At 38.2% G+C, this 21,147-nt stretch overlaps 1 protein-coding gene across 2 annotated transcripts in view; it reads right to left on the bottom strand.

Annotated features, from left to right (window-relative positions):
• The window catches only part of LOC131038136 (protein phosphatase inhibitor 2), a 51,366-nt gene extending 30,817 nt beyond the window's left edge, over positions 1 to 20,549 (bottom strand). For both annotated transcript variants that reach the window (XR_009104361.2, XM_057970466.2), the window contains exons 1-3: positions 20,308 to 20,549; positions 17,999 to 18,111; positions 17,665 to 17,838 (exon numbers count right to left, since the gene is read on the bottom strand). Coding sequence is in view for 1 of the 2 variants with exons in the window: in XM_057970466.2 (XP_057826449.1) it covers positions 17,665 to 17,838; positions 17,999 to 18,111; positions 20,308 to 20,339 (319 nt within the window). In the remaining variant the exon portion in view is untranslated. The remainder of the gene's footprint in view (positions 1 to 17,664; positions 17,839 to 17,998; positions 18,112 to 20,307) is intronic.
• Positions 20,550 to 21,147: the final 598 nt, after the last annotated feature.

Here is a 21,147-nt window from a genome sequence, read left to right as displayed (position 1 = left end):
TTCGGAAACCATACGCTGTCGCTGAAATGAAAAGACATTTGAACTTTGCAACTTTGGAAAGGTAAAGATTTTGAAACCAAGTGAACGGGCTGATAAAAAAAAGAATGCAGCATCAAAAGGAAAAGAAGACTTGTTGGTGAAAAGTAAAGTTTTGAGAACCTTGTTGGAATCTAACGAAGCTTGTGAAATCATTTGAAACTTTCGACAATCTTTTAGCCAAAAATAAAGAAAGGTCGAAGGAAGGGCGAAACGCAGAGTGAAAGAGGTTGCGAAAACCACTTCGAGGTCCGACAAGATTCTGCAAACCTTGTCAAAGCCCGAAGCAAGTTTCAAAACTTGGTTGAAACTCTGACTCACCATAACTTAGTGAAAATTTGACCCTTTCAGATGAAACTTTTTGCAAAAAGGCTAATGAAGGGCCCATCAAGGTTTTCTCAAATAGATTTTCATCGCTGGGCACTGATGGGGGCATGAAATGACAATCGTAGCTTTAAATCTTCATGGGGGCATGAAATGACAACAGTAGCTTTAGATCTTGGAACCATCAATGGAAGAATAAACCTTTGGCGAAGAATAAACCTTTGGCCCTCCTTCAAGGCTGTCTACTAAAGGTTGGGACAGTAAGGGTATTAAAGACTGCGGAAATATTTTGATTGATAACAAAATCAAATCTTGGGTCTCTCTCAGTATTGAATTCAATCTGCCTCCTTCTCAAAAAAGAATTTATTCCGTTCTAAGGAAAGCTTGTGATTTCCTTCATTTTCCTGTTCAGATCTGTTTTGGGACTGAAATCTATAATAACTTGAAACGGAAAGATGTTATTGCTCTCCAAAAAGCGGATTCCAAATAGATTTATAACTCTCTTACTAACTCCTGGTAGGTCTTCAGGCACCTTAATGACTGCTGGCAACTTGTTGTGACCTTTTCCCCGGGGGGTGATTTTTTGCAAATATAGTGCATTTTTGTCTGGATTTTTGTCCAAGCTCGCATTGATTTTCCCCTGGGAGGTTTTTTGTGTGCATTTGGATGAAGTTATGCATGGATTTTTGTCCAAGCATGGGTCGAATTTCCCTTATGGGGTAAATTTTAACATTTTCATGATTTTTGAAGGGATTTTTCAATCCCAACCTATATCGATTTTCCCTTGGAGGCTTACTTTGGATTTAATTTGCAATATTTTAATAGATAAGCCCCATTTTTAATTGCTTTTAAATTATTATTAATGATTATTTAAAATTTAAAAGCAAATTTAATAACTTGCAATAATTATTTAATATTTGAACCTTCTAGAAGCAAGTTAGGTTTTCACCAAGCAAGTATTTATACAAGTGTTTTATCCCACATTGTTTGTGTGGTGAAAGAGAGAGGTGAAAGGAAGTATATGAGAGGAGACTTAGCATTATTTTATTAATAAATCTGCCAGGTGTCTCCATGAAAGCGATTTTTCTCCAAGTTAGGCGAATTTTTTAGCAAGGTGTTTTTGTGAAGTGTGGGATTGAGGATTTATTTTCCTCCATTTTTTCCAGCTTGCTGATCTATCCCTCTTGGTTGCCATTAAAGACCAGTTTCAGAATTTCGATTTTGCTAAGTTTGGCGATTTTTTCAAACTTTAGCATTTTTTGGTGAAAATTGGCAATTTCATGATTGGAAACTTGGGCGATTTTTCCTCCACCATTTTTGCTTGTTGTTCAGACCTTCATTGCTGCAGATTGCTGCCATTAACAACATTTTTTCAGAATTCTGAAAATTTCGGATTTTTGCTAAGGCAGGCAATTTTTTGTGTTTGGGGTATCCAATCCCAACTTGGACGATTTTTCAGATTGCTGCCATCCTTGCTACTGCAGATCAAGGCTGCCATTGACATCAATCTTCAAATTTCAGTTTGGCGCCATATTTGGGAAAATTCGATTTTGCTAATGAGGTAATTTGGTGCCATATTTTGATGATTTTCGTGCATGCTTGTTGGCTGCCATCATTTCCAACATGTTGATTCGCTTCAGATCTGAGGTTTGCTTCAGATTTTGACCTCCATTAATGGCTGCCATTAGTTTTCAGGCTTATGTTTTTATTGCCCAGCCAATTCCAACTTAAACATTTAGCATTTGGAGGTGTTTATGGAGTTTTCTGTGCATTTTTTTGACCATTTTAACGCTGTTGCAAGTCTGAAACTCCATTGTTAGGCGGTTGTCTTCAGAAATTTTCATTTCCCGCCACCTAACCAATTTTGGCGAATTTGCTTGGGGTTGTTTCCTTGGCAATTTTTCATCATTTTCAGGGATTTAAACCACTTTGCAAGGTGCTGGTAAGTCTGAAGTATTCGATTTTCAGACTTGTCCTCAGAAAACTAAATTTTACCAGCCATACTTACATTTCAGAAAATGATTATTTTCATCAATAAAACTGATTTTTATTGATTTTATGCACATTTTGAAGATTACAACATGTTTTAAAAGTCTGATTTTCAGGTTGTCTTCAGAATTTTGACCTCCATTGTTGACTGCGGAAGGTGTCTTCAGACATTCATTGTGTGAAAACACAACCTTTCACACCTTTCCTTAGTCATCATCAATCTGGTATACTCCTTTGCATTCTAGCTTGCATATTTTCTAAGCGTAAGGAGGTATTAAATGAATTTTATGGAAGGCTTTCATGCCTTAGTGTTGTCACACTTTGAACTTAATCACTACAATTTACCAAGTGTATGGATTATTTTCCTGACTCCATGCTCTGAATTAACTAAATCTTTAAAAAGTCAGGAATTTTATTACGAATATTTTCCAAAGTCTAACTTCGAGCTTCGTACAGGTGCGATGTCAAAGTCAGGATACAAGGAAAGAAAAGAATTGTTGAAGACGCTAGAGACTGGATTTTATCCAGAGTTTAAAAATTTCATCCAGATGGAAAGGGATTGCTGATACAAACATGCATTTCCTAGACTTCGACCAGATGCAGCATCGGATGTTCAGAGTCAGAGATCAAGTTCCTTCCCCAGCATATGCAAATATTATGAAGAGTGGCATTTTCCATGCCGCTAGATTTCCACAATCCATACAGTGCAGTGAGCTTATCCTGGAATGTGCACGATGTTACGATCCGCTCACGAGAATGATCAAGAGTCCTAAGGGCGTTGTCATCGCCTACCTTGCTGAGGATGCCATTGCTGAGGTGTTCGGAATTCCACGCGGAACTGACATGAAGGATGTAACCAAGGAGGATTATGCAGACAAATACACGAAGAAGATGGGTGTATGTAAGAATTTAATTAACAAAGAGTGGATGATTGAGCCTAGGTCTCATCATTCCAAGGCTCCCAAGACACTTATGTGCATAGATTTTATGGAGGAATATAGTGATTTGATATTCCTACTCAACAGAGTGATGGGGATGCCGCAAGGAGCAATATTTGATGGATGGATGTTCTACCTCATCCAAGATTGTCTTAGAGGAACACTAGTGATTTGGTCCAAGATTATAAGTGACAATCTAGATTTTCAGCTGAGGAGTGTAGAGCGGTCCAAGTCATTCGCCATGACTTCTTACCTGGTGTACCCGCTTGTACGATTTGTTTCATACAGAGGATTAATATGCAAAGGTGAAGTCGCGAATGGGCAAGGACAATTTAAGAGTTATGAATGCTACCCCCAGCTGAGCATGCATAGAATTGAAGACTATAAGAGAGTGAATGATGCATTCACTATGTACATCACACGGATGCTGCAAGGCGGAATCCACAGAAGATTGTCCAAGGAGGCAACAGAGTTAATAGAGAAATATGGATCGTGGTATATACAGTTTCCCACTTTCACATACCTCAGGATTCATGGGTTTCAATCTGAACCCTACAGACTTCCTAGGTATCCAACCGACAGAATGATATTGTTGGAAGTGGTGAGATAGCTTCTAGAGTTCGATGTTATCCACAGAGAGAAGCACAGGACAGGAATGACATTTCCAATTTCAGTTGGGAAGACATCAGAGGTTTGCCAATCCGCCATAGCCACCAGCACTGCGAGTGAGGAGCTTGCATTCTATCGATTTGCTACCTATAAGAAGAGAGAAGGATTCGATCCAAACAAGAAGGTCGGAAGGATCAGAGGAGAGAAGTTCACTCATAAGATTGACATAGAAGATTATTGGGCTAACCTGATCGACGAGCAAGCAGTGAAGAGAAGAATGTGGTCCACAATGTCAGTGGATTTCATGAGGAAGTGTGGACTTTTCCTCATTCCTGATCAGGTATTAGATGATAGAGATCATGCACATTCACAGTATGAGAGTGAAATGAAGAAGGCAACAATCCTATTGCCTAATTGGTCAGAGTCAGAAGAGATCGACCTGAATACATTGATGAGAGAGGTCTTGAATTTCTCTCGCCTACGGGTGGATATACAAATGAATAAATTAGTTGACATGGGTGTTCCCTTCACTTATGAAAGGATGAACCCGGAAGAGTCTACTTCCGAGGATGATCAGAGGATTGTCAGTGATGTCAGGATTCATGCAGACGAAGAGAGTCAAGCTCACAAGAGAAGGAAGAACACGCCAGGAGAAGTCAAGGCCAGAGGGAAGAAGATTGAGGATGTGAAGAAGAAACAGAAGACTATCACTCCACATATCATTCCTTCACCCCCTCCCAGTGTCCAATCAATCAAAGTAATTGAAGTTACAGAACAGAATAAGGAGACTCAGCAGTGTTCGAACACAGTGATACTACCAGAGAATATTCAGGAGTTCCATGCCACAGCAACATCTGCACCTCCTGATGAGAATAATGATCAATCGGAATCCCCTACTGTCCTTTTGGAAGTTAGCTTGGGAAATGAGGTATATGATTGGACCAGGAGTAATCCTGATGATAATGATGATGTTATTTCAACATTGAAAGGATTGATTGAGAAATATGTCTCGATGATGGTATGGAGATGGCTGCTATTCCTGAATGGCTGAGGAGAAGTATGGAGAAAAGTAAACAAATGATAGAGGTACAGCCTATTGATGATATTGATGACTACCTAGCTAGGAATGCTAAGAAAAAGGAGCCCAAGAGAGCGGAGATTTTGTTGCACATAGCTAGAGATGAGACAGGAATGCGGATTGCGCAGATTGCTGTTCCTATTGCAGGCCTGATAGCGGACATTGCTACTCCTATGGATTTCCAGATCACTTCAGTCGCCCTTGGTCGTACATCCACAGAGCAGGAATTCCAGGAGAAGAATTCCAGGAGATTGGTGACAACCTCCAGGCAATCAATGCAAGGTTACACAGAGCGGTTGCGGAGAATGAAAGGTACAAAGAAGAAAATATTAGACTCAGAGAGTATATTGCAGGAACATGTTGTGACCTTTTCACACATCGCCCCATTGCTAACAGGGACCCCCTCTTTTCCAGCTTCCTGCGTTGTTAGGTTAGGGTTTTGGCTGCTTAGTGGGCAATTTTGCGTTTCCCGTGCCCGAGTCTCGGAGTTTTGATCATGCCTAGTGCCATCTAGGGTTTTTGAAATGTTAGGATCAAGTTGCAAAAGATGATATTTTTAATTATCCTAAGTTTTGCTAAGTGTAGACATATTGAACGTTAACATGTTTTTAAACACGCGCATCAATGATTTTAAAGTGCCAAGATATTCACAGACCTTTTGGAGTTGTTTTCTTGCTCCTAAGGTAATATTCAAGTTGGTTTCGCACTTTATTTCAATATTTTCCTAGCGTTTCGCTCATATTTTTGGAAAATTAGTATAAGTCCAGTCAAATTTAAAGTCGCTGAGTGATTTTGAGTGGTTAAAATGATAAAATCCTAAGGGAAATTCTTATTACAAGGGTTAAAGGGTCAAAATCCATGCTAGAAGTGATTTTCCCTTCACATTCCAGACTACCCAACCCATTCCCCCACTCAAAATCCATACTACACATGGATTTCCCCTGGAATCCATACTGGCCACTAATTTCCCCCACTGTTTATCCACACCTGGGTCGAATTTCCCCTAGAGATGCTAAAATTTGGCTAAGTGTCAGGATTTATCCAGACTGTCATCGAATTTCCCCTGAGAGTGCGGACTAGAGTGCAAGGATAATTCCATGCCTGGGTCGATTTTCCACCAGGATTTTTGTGACAACTAAGTGAGGATTTTTGTCCGGATTTTTATCCAGACAGAGGTCGATTTTCCCCTGAGCATTTTTGTCCGGATTTTTATCCAGACAGGGATCGATTTTCCACTAGGAACATTATGAAGAGTTTTGAGTCCGGATTTTTGTCCAAACTGAGGTCGATTTTCCACCAGGGAGGTATTTTTCCAAGTTAAGTGAATTTTGAGTGTGGATTTTTGTCCAGACACCCATCGAATTTCCCCTTGGGGGTGATTTTTGCAAAATGAGTGCATTTTTGTTTGGATTTTTGTCCAAACTCACATTGATTTTCCCTTGGGAGGTTTTTTATGTGCATTTTGATGAATTTGAGCATGGATTTTTATCCAAGCATGGGTCGAATTTCCCCTATGGGGCAAATTTTGACACTTAAGTGATTTTTGAAGGGATTTTTTAATCCCAACTGATAGCGATTTTCCCCTGGAGGCTTTATTTTGGATTTAAATTGAAATATTTTAATAAAAAGCCCCATTTAATTGCTTTTAAATAATTATTAAATGATTATTTAAAATTTAAAAGCAAATTTAATAACTTGCAATAATTATTAAATGTTTGAACCTTCTAGAAGCAAGTTAGGGTTTCACCAAGCAAGTATTTATACAAGTGTTTTTTATCCCACATTGCTTGTGTGGTGAAAGTTGGAGGTGAAAGCAAGTATATGAGAGGAACTTCAGCATTATTTCATTATTATTTCTACCAGGTGTCTCCATGAGAGCGATTTTCTCCAAGTTGGGCGAATTTTTTAGCAAGGCATTTTTGTGAAGTGTGGGATTGAAGATTTATTTTCCTCCATTTTTTGCAGCTTGCTGACTTATTCCTCCTTGGCTGCCATTAAAGACCAGTTTCAGATTTTCGATTTTTGCTAAGTTCGGCAATTTTTCCAAATTTAGCAATTTTTGGTAAAAGTTGGCAAAATCTTGATTGAGGACTTGGGCGATTTTTCCTCCACCATTTTTGCTGTTGTTCAGACCTTCATTGCTGCAAATTGCTGCCATTAACAACAATTTTCAGAATTTTGAAAATTTCGATTTTTTGCTAAGGCAGGCAAATTTTTCTGTTTGGGGTATTCAACCCCAACTTGGGCGATTTTTCCAGATTGTTGCCATCCTCCATTGCTGCAGATCTAAGCTACCATTGGCATCAATTTTCAGAATTCCATTTTTGGCGCTAGACTTGGGAAAAATTCGATTTTGCTTGGGAGGTGTTTTGGTGCCATATTTTGATGATTTTCATGCATGTTTGGTGACTACCATCACTTCCAGCCTGCTGATTCGCTTCAGATCTGAAGTTTGCTTCAGAATTTGACCTCCATTAATGGTTGCCATTAATTTTCAGATTTAAGTTTTTATTGCCCAACCAATTCCAACTTAAACATTTAACATTCGGAGGTGTTTTATGGAGTTTTCTGTGCACTTTTTAGACCATTTTATCGCTATTGCAGGTCTGAAACTCCATTGTTAGGCGGTTGTCCTCTGAAATTTTCATTTCCAGCCACCTAACCAATTTTGGCGAATTTGCTTGGGGTTGTTTCCTTAGCAATTTTTCATCATTTTCAGGGATTTAAACCACTTTGCAAGGAGCTAGTAAGTCTGAAGTGTTCGATTTTCAAACTTGTCCTCAGAAAACTAAATTTTACCAGCCATACTTACATTCCAAAAAATAATTGTTTTCATCAATAAAACTGATTTTTATTGATTTCATGCACATTTTGAAGATTACAACATGTTTTGAAAGTCTGAATTTTCAGGTTGTCTTCAGAATTTTGACCTCCATTGTTGACTGTGGAAGGTGTCTTCAGACATTCATTGTGTGAAAACACAACCTTTCACGCCTTTCCTAAGTCGCCACTTATCCGATATACTCCTTTGCATTTTTTGCTTGTATATTTTCTAAGCATAAGGAGGTACAAATGAATTTTATGGAAGGCTTCCATGCCTTACTGTTGTCACACTTTGAACGTAATTGCTAAAATTTACCAAATGTATGGATTATTTTCCTGACTCCATGCTCTAAACTAGCTAAATCTCTAGAAAGTCAGGAATTTTATTACAAATACTTATTTTTATCCTGGGACTAACTTCCAGCTTCGTACACGTCAAAATCAGGATACAAGGAAAGGAAAGAGTTGCTGAAGACGTTGGAGACTGGATTTTATCCAGAGTTTAAGATTTCATCCAGATGGAAGGAGATCACTGATACCAACATGCATTTCCTGGACTTCGACCAGATGCAGTCTCGGATGTTTGGATCCAAAGATCAAGTTCCTTCTCCAGCATATGCGAATATTATGAAGAGTGGCATTTTCCATGCCGCTGGGTTTCCACAATCCATACAGTGCAGTGAGTTGATCCTGGAGTGTGCACAATATTACGATCCGCTCACAAGAATGATCAAGAGTCCCAAGGGTGTTGCCATCGCCTACCTTGCTGAGGATGCCATTGCTGAGGTATTCGGAATTCCATGCAGTACAGACATGAAGGATGTGACCAAGGAAGATTATGCAGACAGATACACGAAGAAGATGGGTGTATGCAAGAGTTTAATTAATAAAGAGTGGATGATTGAACCTAGGAATCATCATTCCAAGGCTCCCAAGACACTTATGTGCGTAGATTTTAAGGAGGAATATAGTGATTTGATATTCCTACTCAATAGAGTGATGGGAATGCCACAGGGAGCAATATTTCATGGATGGATGTTCTACTTCATCCAGGATTGTCTTAGAGGAACACTAGTGAATTGGTCCAAGATCATAAGCGACAATCTGGATTTCCAGTTGAGGAATGTAGAGCGATCCAAGTCATTCGCCATGACTTCCTACCTGGTGTATCTGCTTGCACGATTTGTTTCATACAGAGGATTAATATGCAAAGGTGAAGTCGGGAATGGGCAAGGACAATTTAAGAGTTATGACTGCTACCCCCAACTGAGCATGCACAAAATTGAAGACTATAAGAGAGTGAATGATGCATTCACTATGTACATCACACAGATGCTGCAAGGCGGAATCCACAAAAGATTGTCCAAGGAGGCAACAGAGTTAATAGAGAAATATAGATCATGGTATATACAGTTCACCACTTTCACATACCTCAGCATTCATGGGTTTCAATCTGAACCCTACAGACTTCCTAGGTATCCAACTGACAGAATGATATTGTTGGAAGTGGTAAGACAGCTTCTAGAGTTCGATGTTATTCAGAGAGAGAAGCACAGGACAAGAATGACATTCCCTATTTCAGTTGGGAAGACATCAGAGGTCTGCCAATCCGCCATAGCTGCCAGCACTACAGGTGAGGAGATTGCATTCTACAGATTTGCTACCTACAAAAAGAGAGAGAGATTCGATCCAGACAAGAAGGTCGGAAGGATCAGAGGAGAGAAGTTCACTCATAAGGTTGATATAGAGGATTATTGGGCTAACTTGATGGATGAACAAGCAGTAAAGAGAAGAATGTGGTCCAGAATGTCAGTGGATTTCATGAAGAGGTGTGGACTTTTCCTCATCCCTGATTAGGTATTAGATGATAGAGATCATACACACCCACATTATGAGAATGAAATGAAGAAGGCAATCCTATTGCCAAATTGGTCATAGTCAGAAGAGACTGACCTAAATGTATTGATAAGAGAAGTCTTGAATTTCTCCCACACATGGGTAGATATGCAGATGAACAGATTAGTTGACATGGGTGTTCCCTTCACTTATGAAAGGATGAAGCCGGAAGAGTCTACTTCCGAAGATGATCAGAGGACTGTCAGTGATGTCAGGATTCATGCAGACGAAGAGAGTCAAGCTCCCAAGAGAAGGAAGAACATGTCTGGAGAAGTCAAGTCTAGAGGGAAGAAGATTGAGGAAGTGAAGAAGAAACAGAAGACTATCATTCTTCCACTTATCATTCCTTCACCCCCTCCCAATGTCTCATCAATCGAAGTGATTGAAGTAACAGAACAGGATAAGGAGACTCAGCAGTGTTCCAACACAGTGATACTAGAAGAGAATACTCCAGAATTTCATGCCACAACATCTGCACCTCCTGATGAGAATGATGACCAGTCGGGATCCCCTATTGTCCTTTTGGAAGTTAGTTTGGGAAAAGATGTATATGATTGGACCAAGAATAATCTTGATGATAATGATGAAGTTATCTCGGCACTGAAAGACCTTGATCGAGAAATATGTCTCGATGATGGTATGGAGATGAGCGCTATTCCTGAATGGTTGAAGAAGAGTATGGAAAAAAGTAAACAAATGATAGAAGTACAACCTATTGATGATATTGATGACTACCTAGCTAGGAGTGCTAAGAAGAAGGAGCCCAAGAGAGTGGAGATTTTGTCGCACATAGCTAGAGATGAGACAGGAATGTGGATTGCACAGATTGTTGTTCCTAGAGCCGGCGTGACAGCGGACATTGCTACTCCCATGGATTTCCAGATCACTTCAGTTGCCCTTGGTCGTCCATCCGCAGGGCAGGAATTCCAGGAGATTGGTGACAACCTTCAAGCAATCAATGCAAAGTTAGACACAGCGATTGCGGAGAATGAAAGGTACAGAGAAGAAAATATTAGACTCAGAGAGTATATTGCAGGGACAAGGCGTGGAGATCCCACCCTTATTTCCCCTATTGCAGTTGACCATGGAATACATTCACACTGCGAGGTAGCAAGAGTTACACACTCAGAGGTGGAAAAGTGGATTGAAAGCACAAGGAAGCAGGCAGATGATTTCCTTACTCAGTTTGTCCAAGCATATGATAAGACAACAACGCTCGTATTTAGAATCCAGTATTTGGAGGGAGTTTGGGAAGAATTCCGGCCTATCCAAGAGAAGACTATTCCACACCTCCTGGCATTGAAGAAGGTTCCTAATTCCACCTTGGTCAGCGGGAACATTGTGCACAGTGGAGACATATATAATTTCCATGGCTGGTATTGTGCATTAGCTTTGAAGAAATCAGCTTATGAGAACGCCCAATCGAGTTGTATGGAGATGGAAAGATTAATTCAAGACATTCAGATGAAAATCCTTGCCTCGATTGAGGAATTATTGGGTGTTGATGTTAGTGATGCTAGTGATTTACACTCAGCCGAATTAAGAGACAAGATGAAATTCATGTATTTTTGTCAGTTGGACTCTTTGAAGAAGAGTCAAATAGATGACTTGGTCTCTTTGTTGATTCATGTTCATAATTCGCAAAAGCTTATGCCAGAATGGGAGAACACTTTGAATGCTTGCTCGGATTCATTGGATGTGATTGATTTACAACAGGATACCTTGCCTAGCATTTCCATGGAGGAGTTAGATTCAGTATTGGCTAGATTCTTGGAGTATGCTAGGAGAGAGAGAGAGATGCAGGAAGGAATCTTCTAGAAGATTCCCTATATGATGACTAGGTATCTTTTCATTGGGCCATATGTTGGTGGCGCCATTTTTTATGTAACCCTAATTAGGGCAATTCTAGGGTTTTGTTGGCATGATCTCGGCCGTTGATCTTAGATCAATCTGGGCCATCCATTTTTGTAAGAGACTCTATATATGCCTCCTTGTCTCTCATTTGTAAGGGAGAGTTTTTGTAGAATTGTTGGTATATGCTGCAGCTATTTGAATCCTAATCATTGTTCAATTGTTGGTGATTTTTCTCTTCAAGTGTTGTATTTGCATTCATGGTTCTCAATTCCTCCAAGTTAGATTAGAATTTAGATTAGAATTTATTTTCATGTATGTTAGATTGAATGGAAGATTTGTTGAATTTATTTGTGTGGAATCCTTAGTCCATACCACTAGCCTCTTTCCACTGGTAAGTGCGCCTTGTGTGGTCAACTGGAATTTAACTAAGCATAACTTCAACTATTACGCGTCCGTTGACAAGCATCACTTTGGATGGTGTCTACGTTTGATGGTAATAGCCTGAAAATCTTTAAGTATACCTTAGACGATTGCACTAAGCTTGTGTCAATACCTGATTGTGAGACCTTGCCTAGTTTGATTCCACTAGATCCATTCATCATTTCCTACATTCTTAGGTTTAGAATAGACTTCCCGAACCCTATTCTTTTTCCCCCTTTTTTAGTAAGAAGTAAATCCAGAGCCTTATTGATAAATCTTAAGTTGTCAGCACACCTATTCCGCATCATTCATGATAATCCAAACATTTGCGTAAGCCCCCAAGTGAAACACAGCAATTCACATCAACCAGTGAACTTACCCACTCGTCAAGACTTGACATGTAGAAACCTTGGAATCATTTTAGTTGATCTCATTCTTAGCATCTGAGGTGATTTTGTTCAAGAGAGGGTAAATTACTTTGGTAATTTATTCTGTATTGTTATGTGCATAAAAAACACATCAACACAACTTAACCTTAATCATGAGCGATGTTCTGAAGTCCTTAACCGTTATTGGTCCCATGTGATGAACCAAAGAAAGCTTGTTTCAAATGGCTCCTTCTCTTAAAGAAACTCCCTGTTAATTTGAAACACATTCAACCCAATGATAACATATGCTCTATCTACAGAATCCCAAAGACTGTTAACCACATCTTTTTTTTTTTTTGCTAAAGAAATTTGGCTTCTTTTTTGTGGTAACTGTGAGGGGCAGGATAGTAATTGTATTTTTCCTAGCAAGAAATTTTATTTGGTTATGTCAAAGGTTTTGTTTATGTGTTTTTCATGCACATGCGAACACGGAATAAAATACCCAAAAGTATCTTATCCTCTCTTGAACAAAGTTACTCAAATGCTGAAGATTTGCTTAAGGATCACTTGAGACAACTCCAAGGTTCTAGTATGTCAGGTCACGACGTGTGGATAAGCTCTGTTGGTTGATGTGATTTGCTGGAATCACAAGGGGACTTACGTTGAATTGTTGAATGCTTGAATCACTGGAACTTGATCATCTGATGTTGCAATCTTGTGATGGTTTTTATTCTAAACTAGCTTGGATTGAAAAAAGGACAAAAGATGAAGGGTTGGGGAGGCCTATTCTAAGGCCTAGAATGTAAGAAGACGGATGAATGATTAGATGGAATCCTATTGGGCAAGGTCTCACCATCAACTTGAACAATTTGACACGAGCTCAGTGCAATCTTCTAAGGGATAATTCAAAGATGTTCAAATCATTATCATCAAACATTGATCACCATTCAAGTCAACGCATAAACAATGGATGCATAACAATTTGAAGTTAAGCTCATATCATTCCAATTGACCACGCAAGGCGCACTTACAATCAACAAGAGACTAGTGGTATGGACTAAACGGATTCCACATAAATACATTCAACAAATTCTTCCATTCAATCTAATAAACATGAAAGCAAATTGAGAAGTAAAGATCGTGCAAGTTGTTGAAGTAACAAATCAAATTCACCATAGCTTCAATGAAATCAATTGTCCTTTACAACAAGGTTTGGCAACAATCTTTGCCTTCTCCTAATCTAACTTCTATTCTAATCTAGCTACCATCTTAGCTCTATTCACTATTCACTACTCTATTCGCTAACTATTAACCTTTACAAATGAAGAGCTTGAGCCTTTTATAATGCTTTCAATATAATTCAATGGCTCCGATCAATTTGAGATCAATGGCCGAGACTTTACAATGAAAACCCTAATTAGGGTTTGTTACAACAAACTCAATTCGGGCCAATGAAATAATTACATCATTTGGACACATGTCCTCTCTGGAATATTCGACCAATAGATAATAGGGGTAGGTGCCTCGAAGTTTGTGCCATCACGGGCGAGTCAAGTACATTGAATCAAGATGTGCTGATGTGGAACTCCTTTGATTGGTGGAGATAGTGACTGGAACGATGACTAGGATTCTACCTTTAACTTGCACTTGTAGGCTTGATAGATCATCATGAAGGAATATTTCTTGATACTCAACATTATACAGCTTCAACGGTGATGATGATGATCTTCTAACTTTGATTAACTCTTTTGAAACTATCCTCTTGAGGGCTTCAATCATGGAGGTGCAAGGTATAGATCTTGTCTTCCTCTTAGTTTTGGAGTATTGATTTTGCCTTGGAATGGATTCTTGATGGCACAATTGCTTCTCTGCTTTGGAATTCCTTCTCTGTGACTCCTTTCATGTTGTTGGTGTTGTGGATCATGTCTTTGTGTAAGTAAATGCTTCTTGTGTAATCACCTTCTTGTGCTTGTCTATAAAGTTCCCTTGAGGATATCTTCCTTGTATCTTAATCTTGATGTTGAAATTTGATCCTTGAGAGACTTGCCAATCCTCCTTCAATGCGATCCCCTTTATTTCTTTCTTCATCTCCTGCAAAACAAACAAATGAGCATCAAACACACATGATATATACCTTCTATATAACCTCCTAATTTGATATAATTATGTGATTTCATGTGGTTTGCAGGTTTAATAAGAGCATTTAGAGAGAATTTGCCTTCATGAAGGAGCACTTGAAGTTGATGCCGCTCTAAGGAAGGGGCACTTGAAGTTCGCTCTCACCTTGATGCACATGAATATTCACTCTCACCTTGCTGCTCATGAAGTGATCTTTTAACTTGCTTTCATTCATTTTTCTTCATTCTATGAGTTTCAGCATTGTGTCTTTCCTCCATTTATTGATGCAAAGATGATAAACTGTCCTTAGGGAAGGGCTCTAGAGGAAATTTGCTCCACATGGTGTGCACATGAAGTTCGCTCCCCTAGGCCTAGACATGAAGTTCGCTCCCCTCTCTCAGTTCATGAAGTAGCCCTCTAGCTTACCTTTCATCATCTTAATTCAAAATTGTTCTCTCCTAAGCATGTTAAGGCATCAAATTAGCTCAAGGAAATGATCTATCAGCAGCTTTGAATCTTCTTGTGGGTAAATGATACAAATTCACTCCTCTATGTTTGGACATGAAGTTCGCTCCCCCCTTTGGATTCATGAAGTTCGCTCCCCTCCTCTGATTCCTAAAGTTCGCTCTCCTATCTTAAATCATGAAGTTTGCTCCTATCCTTTGATTCATGAAGTTTGCTCCAAGATGGGAGCACATGAAGTAACCTTCTATCTTGCTTATTCATCCTCTTAACTCAAAATCACTCCTTCCAAGCATAATCTTGCAAATTCGCTCTTTATCACATGCACATGAAGTTCGTTCCCCTCCTTTGAAGATGAAGTTCGCTCCCCTTCTTGGATTCATGAAGTTCGCTCCCCTCCTTGAGTTCATGAAGTTCGCTCTCCTTCTTGGATTCATGAAGTTCCCTTTTTTTTGCCTAAACATGAAGTTCGCTCTCTTGCCTCCAAACATGAAGTTTGCTCCCCTTCTTGGATTCATGAAGTTCGCTCCCCTCCTTGAGTTCATGAAGTTCGCTCCCCTCCTTGAGTTCATGAAGTTCGCTCTCCTTCTTGGATTCATGAAATTCGCTTTTTTATGCCTAAACATGAAGTTTGCTCCCCTGGGCTTGAAGGTGAAGTTCGCTCCTATGGGGTTAAAGGTGAAGTTTGCTTTCAACTCCAAATCAGCTCAAGGTAATTACTCTCACGTCTTCTTCGCTCTCCTACTTACAAACATGAATTTCGCTCCTCTAGCTCAATTCCTGAAGTTCGCTCTCCTCCTTCAATTCTTGAAGTTCACTCTTGGGGGCTTGGAGATGAAGTGGGTTGAAATTGAATACTACGTGTTTGCTCACTCATCTTGTTTCACTCTCTCCATTCAAAGTTGCAAGATAAGGCTCTTGGAACAACTTCGCTCTCAATCAAGGGTATTTGAAGTGAATTTCGCTCCTCATGAGAAGCACTCGAAGCTTTCGCCTTTAACCTCGAGCACTTAGAGTATCACTAACTAGCAGTTCTTTAGACTCTTCGGTTGAGCTCACGACTGACTCACATGAAATCTAGACTTTACAAACTCACTCATTTCACACCTTACACAAGGCTATCCACCTGACTCCTGGCTTCCTGACCCTTTATACTTCTCTAATGCAAAGGCTAATAGCTAAGGACTCTAACACTATCCTAGAAAGCAGAAAAGAGTGGGGGGTCCCCATTTGCGATGGGACGATGTGTGAAAACCTCACAACAGGTTTATGTAAAAAGGCCAACCATTTTTGGTTAGTTTTGTCTACTGATATTCTTTGGTGTTTGTGGAAAGTGACAAATGAGGACTGTCTCCAAGGTAGCAAGAGGCAACTTACTGATTCTAATAAAAGATTCACTTTTCGCTCCATTACCATGCAGACTTTTCTTACACTGGAAGTGGCTAAAAGAGAAATTCTGGAAGCTCCATGATACAGGCAAGTTAACATTCAAATGTTTGAAGTCAAAAGTGCAAAATATTGACCTCTATGAACAGTTTATTAAAAAATATAAGAAGTTTCAGGAAAGACACAGAAACGACACATGATTTATTACTTGAAGACATGGGGCTAAAGAAAAAGACAAAACTGTTGTGGATGATCCTGATCTGGAAATTGCTAAATCTAATGAAAACATTAATGAAATTTACCCACCCATTGGGTCCTTCCAAATAGATGCTTTTAAAGAAAGTTGTAATGTGTAGTCTGTTTTCTATTCATACTTTGGCCTGTATGTAATTTTGTCACTCTGTTCTTACTCCTAGACTGGACTTGGCTCATGTTAGCCCATAATCTTCAGTGTAAGCTGTTTCTGTTATTAGTGATCTATAATCAATTCAAAAAAAATCCTGGCCTGATAACCAATTCAAGCTTCAAAGGTTCCAAAGTAATTATTCTACAAAGGAAAATTAATGCACAATTGCATCTTTAGCAACAAAGAAACTACTTAGTCTTTGGAGAAAGTTGTTTGAAAAAATATTAATAATCAAGACAAACATCATATAGATGAAAAATAAAACTCTCCTTTTAGCATGGACATAACCTGCCTTTTCCACGTGCTCTCACTACGTGTCTGAATAAGGCAATGAAAATATATTTCCAAATGCGTAAGCTAATGTCAAAGACAAAAATATACATGCCATGAGGAATAACTCAGATCTGAGATCATCAGAAAGAATTCAGAAAGTGATAGATCTTGTTGAGTTATTCATAAACAAAGCCTATAATCAAGAGTCAAGACCAACTAAAGTTAATTTTATATCTTTTTGATCAACTAATATTTGCAGTGATTGAGACAAAGTACTAGCATCAAGCCTGAGTCATAACCGACAATAAAAATGGCTCTAAATTTTGAAACTGAAGAGAATTTATTAAGTGCCTAGAGTTGATTCTTCCCATCTATTTGTAAAAGGCAAACATAGCCTTGGTAACATGATAATAATATATACAACAAAAGACTGTCACTGCAGCAAGTTAGATATACATGTGACAAAGAAAGAGTTTCACATAAGCCCACAAGAGGAAATCTCATATATTTAGTAATTAATTCAAAAAACCATGAATACAACACAATTTGTAATTAAAAAAAGATGACAAGTGTGAGCCTTACCAACTTACTATATAAGATGTATACATATATATATTCCCCACTATGAGCTTTTACTCGCATTAAAAAAAAGTATGCTGAGATGTAGTGATAATAGACACTAACCTTCATCATCATGTTCTGTTGCATCACCCTCATCCTCAGAGGATGTCCAACCATTGCCTTGCCTTCTTCCTTCTCTGCTTGAAGATGCAACTTCACTTAATGCAGATCGTACTGCTTCTGCATGTTCAGCATCACCCAAAGAAGTTTCTCTATCCGATAGTGGTGAAACAGATCCTGCAAATAGTTTTATTTTATTTAACATTAAATGGCTATTTGAAATCTTGCAAATAAGGAAAATAAAAGTGATACCTCCATATTATATCATTCAACAAAAGTTAAAAGCAGCAACATTATTGAAAAATTAGCTTTAGTTTATCATATCCAGACAATTTACCATCTTCATATTGTGGTGCATGGTAAGGTGTTTTAGGTTCATTTATTTTCTGTCTTACAGGCTTGTTGGCCTCTATTTCTCCCAGGTTTGTTTCATCCCAACGGACTCGGGACCTACATGTAATCATATCAATATATTAACTATCAAGCTGGAAAAACAAACAAATATGCCCATAAAAAGGAAGTGGAAACACTCATATTAACATACCCAAGTACAAAGCCATCACTCAGAGAAGATGAAGCCTCTATGCTTGTTTAATTTTACAACTATGTGAGTAGGATCCGATATATAGACATCACTATACACATCAAATATGATTTATGTGCTAATTTGTGAATGAAAACAAAATATCAGAAAATGAGTCTTATATAACATCTCTATCCCTAACATAAAGGTCGGGAAATTCTAATGCATGGAAGTGAATATAGTACTGCAATTCACAAAAAATGAAGATCAGATTTTCAATAGTCAAGAGTACAACTGAAAGAGAAATAGATGAAACTACACCTTAGTGTATGCTAAGTTCAGATGTGGTTAATTCTAGAAATCCTCATTTAAAAGAGAAATTCATTGGTGTCCTCTCAAAGCAAGCCAAAAATGAATTTGAATCTAACTGTTGGTTAAGTGCTTGCATCTAGATGCTTTGAAAATACTTTAAACTAAATAGCTTAATTTATTGTCATCTATCTACCAAAACATTGTCATAAGTGTGGAAAGCCATAAAGGGCAAACATTAGTACAGCATACTTTAAGAATCACTGCTAATCATTACCACTATGAGGACAAGTTAAGTTCTTTAGGATTTCCCGAGCTTTTGTGTCTGTCTCATTGCTTTCTACTCCACAAAGATAGTTTGATCAAACCCAAAGTTATACCTTATTTATGAAAGTAATAAGACTAAATTTTGAGTTGGTTTCACTGAGAGTTCAAACACTAGCCACACTTCTTAAGATGCCTGCATTCAATGCTTAATGAAACAGATCCCCCAGCAGAGAATACGCACTAATTGTTGAAGACCAGGAAATTCTGACGACCCATGGATTGCACAACCAAACCTGCAAATGATAAAGCCCAACAGTCTGACCACCACATGCACAGTGAAGTTTTTGGCTTACCCAATTAGGCGTTGGGTCAAAGTTGGTATACCTGTGATGGATTGCAATATTCGCCCATCCAAGAATTAGTGCTAGTTGCCATACATAAAAAGAATTGGAAGTCAAATATGCATTGTCTACACAATGACACATGCAACAAAGTAAATGAAAAACAATCTCAGAACATAACTCCCCTACCCTTTTAAGGGAACGGAGTGGAAAATCTAAATACATTTGACATATTAGTGATTTCTACTATAGAAACCTAATGATTCTACACTGTTTCTAAAATGCGCAAAACAATGTAAGTAGACAGCTGGAACGTATCGGGGTAGATATGTCTGTCTGTCAAGCAGTAGACGCTATCATAGGGCAAAGGCAGAGCAACTAGAAAAGGGACCCTGAGTTTGTGTTGGAGTAGATCAAAATGTTAACCGCATCAAGTAAAATTTACAAAAAATTAAGGATAGAAATATAACTTTAGGGAAAAAAAAAAAAAAAAATAGTCGATCCAACATAACATCAAAGCCTATAACATATATGAAAAATGTTAGCCTAATCGACTCTGGTTTTCCACGCATAATCCAATCTCTTTGTGAGAAAATTAGAAATGTATTTCTGATCAGAACCAATTACAATCGGCTAAATGTTTTCACTTAAAACAGTGTTCCTATAATTTTGTGCCATATTAATCCCGGTTTGGAATTTGAAATTCTATATTGATTGACTGGTTTAAATGCAGGGTCTTATCGTCTTTTTCCTGATGTACCATTACAACAATGAAATCAGTCTTCCACTTTGAAGTAAAGGCTTGGCCACTACCCACAAAACCTACAAAATTAAAGAAGTGAGTTTCAAGTACGATCCCCAGGGAAATTCAAGTGAATTACAAAAAGCGTAGTAATAACAACTTAAGGCCAAATTTCTAACATATTCAACCCCCATGTAGCGAACTTTTCGACTAACAATCATGAACAGTGATCAAGTTTATATCTGCAGAATGTTGTGCAAGCATAACCCAATCCGTCAAAACATCCCAGGCAAAAACACTACATCTTAGGCAAAATTCTAATGATTCTGTTTCAATTCAGATAGAGTAACTACATTTTCCAGCAACAAGGCCGATCCACATTGATTTTTTAACTTTCCCCAACAGGTATAATGATAAAGGCAAACAGTAACAGATATAACAATAACGATGATGATGGTCTGTACCTGACTTTTGCCCATAATTTGTTCTTCTTCATCTGTACGAAATGCCTGAAAATGTTCAAAACCTCTGTTAGCAAAAGAAAAGAGTGAATTTGGATCTGACGTGACTAACCTGCTGTGGATTTTGGATCTGAATTTGTGAGAAGGGCTCAAATTAGTGGCGTGTTGGTAATGCAGAGAAGGCCTTCGCTGTAAACAAAGTCAAGTCCAGTAACTTGTTCCGTTTGTTACCCAGGAAAAACAATTTAATTGCTTTTTTTGAAGTTAAAGCGTGTGTCGATAATACTTGTGGGCCCTATATACGGTTATAGAAAAAAAATTCCCATAGTATTTTTAGTCTTCTACAAAATTTTCCCATGTGAAGTGACTTTTAGGTGTTATGTGACTATCAAAATTTGTTGAAAATGGATGGTGATGCTTAACTCTATTCTCTTCGCAAAGGTAAAGTCTTTCTCATATTTAGTCACTAGGAAAACCAGGCCTAGTTATATAAAATATAAAACAAAAGAGATAAGAGAAGTGGACAACATAGTAAGAAACAAAATATCAACAATAAAAGGTATAAAGTCAAATGAATTATTAAAGTTAAAAGTTACAGAGTCAAAAATCCAATGGATTGAAATAACATTTCATGAGATAAGAAAGAGAATTGGTCTTTTTAAAATAATAAATAGGTATAAGAGTTAAAAGTATTAATAATAAGTTCTTATATTTTCTTTATATAATTTTCATATTGTCTTATATCCTCTTAAGTAATGTGTTGTAATGAAAGTCTCACGTTTTGATTTTCTTTTGGAGACGATTATTCTTGAATCTCTTGGCCCTAGCAAGAAGAAGCGTTTG

Source organism: Cryptomeria japonica, chromosome 11 (assembly GCF_030272615.1).
Source record: "Cryptomeria japonica chromosome 11, Sugi_1.0, whole genome shotgun sequence".
In the NCBI taxonomy this organism is placed as follows: Eukaryota; Viridiplantae; Streptophyta; class Pinopsida; order Cupressales; family Cupressaceae; genus Cryptomeria; species Cryptomeria japonica.
Note: the sequence above shows the minus strand (reverse complement) of the source record. Positions and strands in the feature narration are given on the sequence as shown.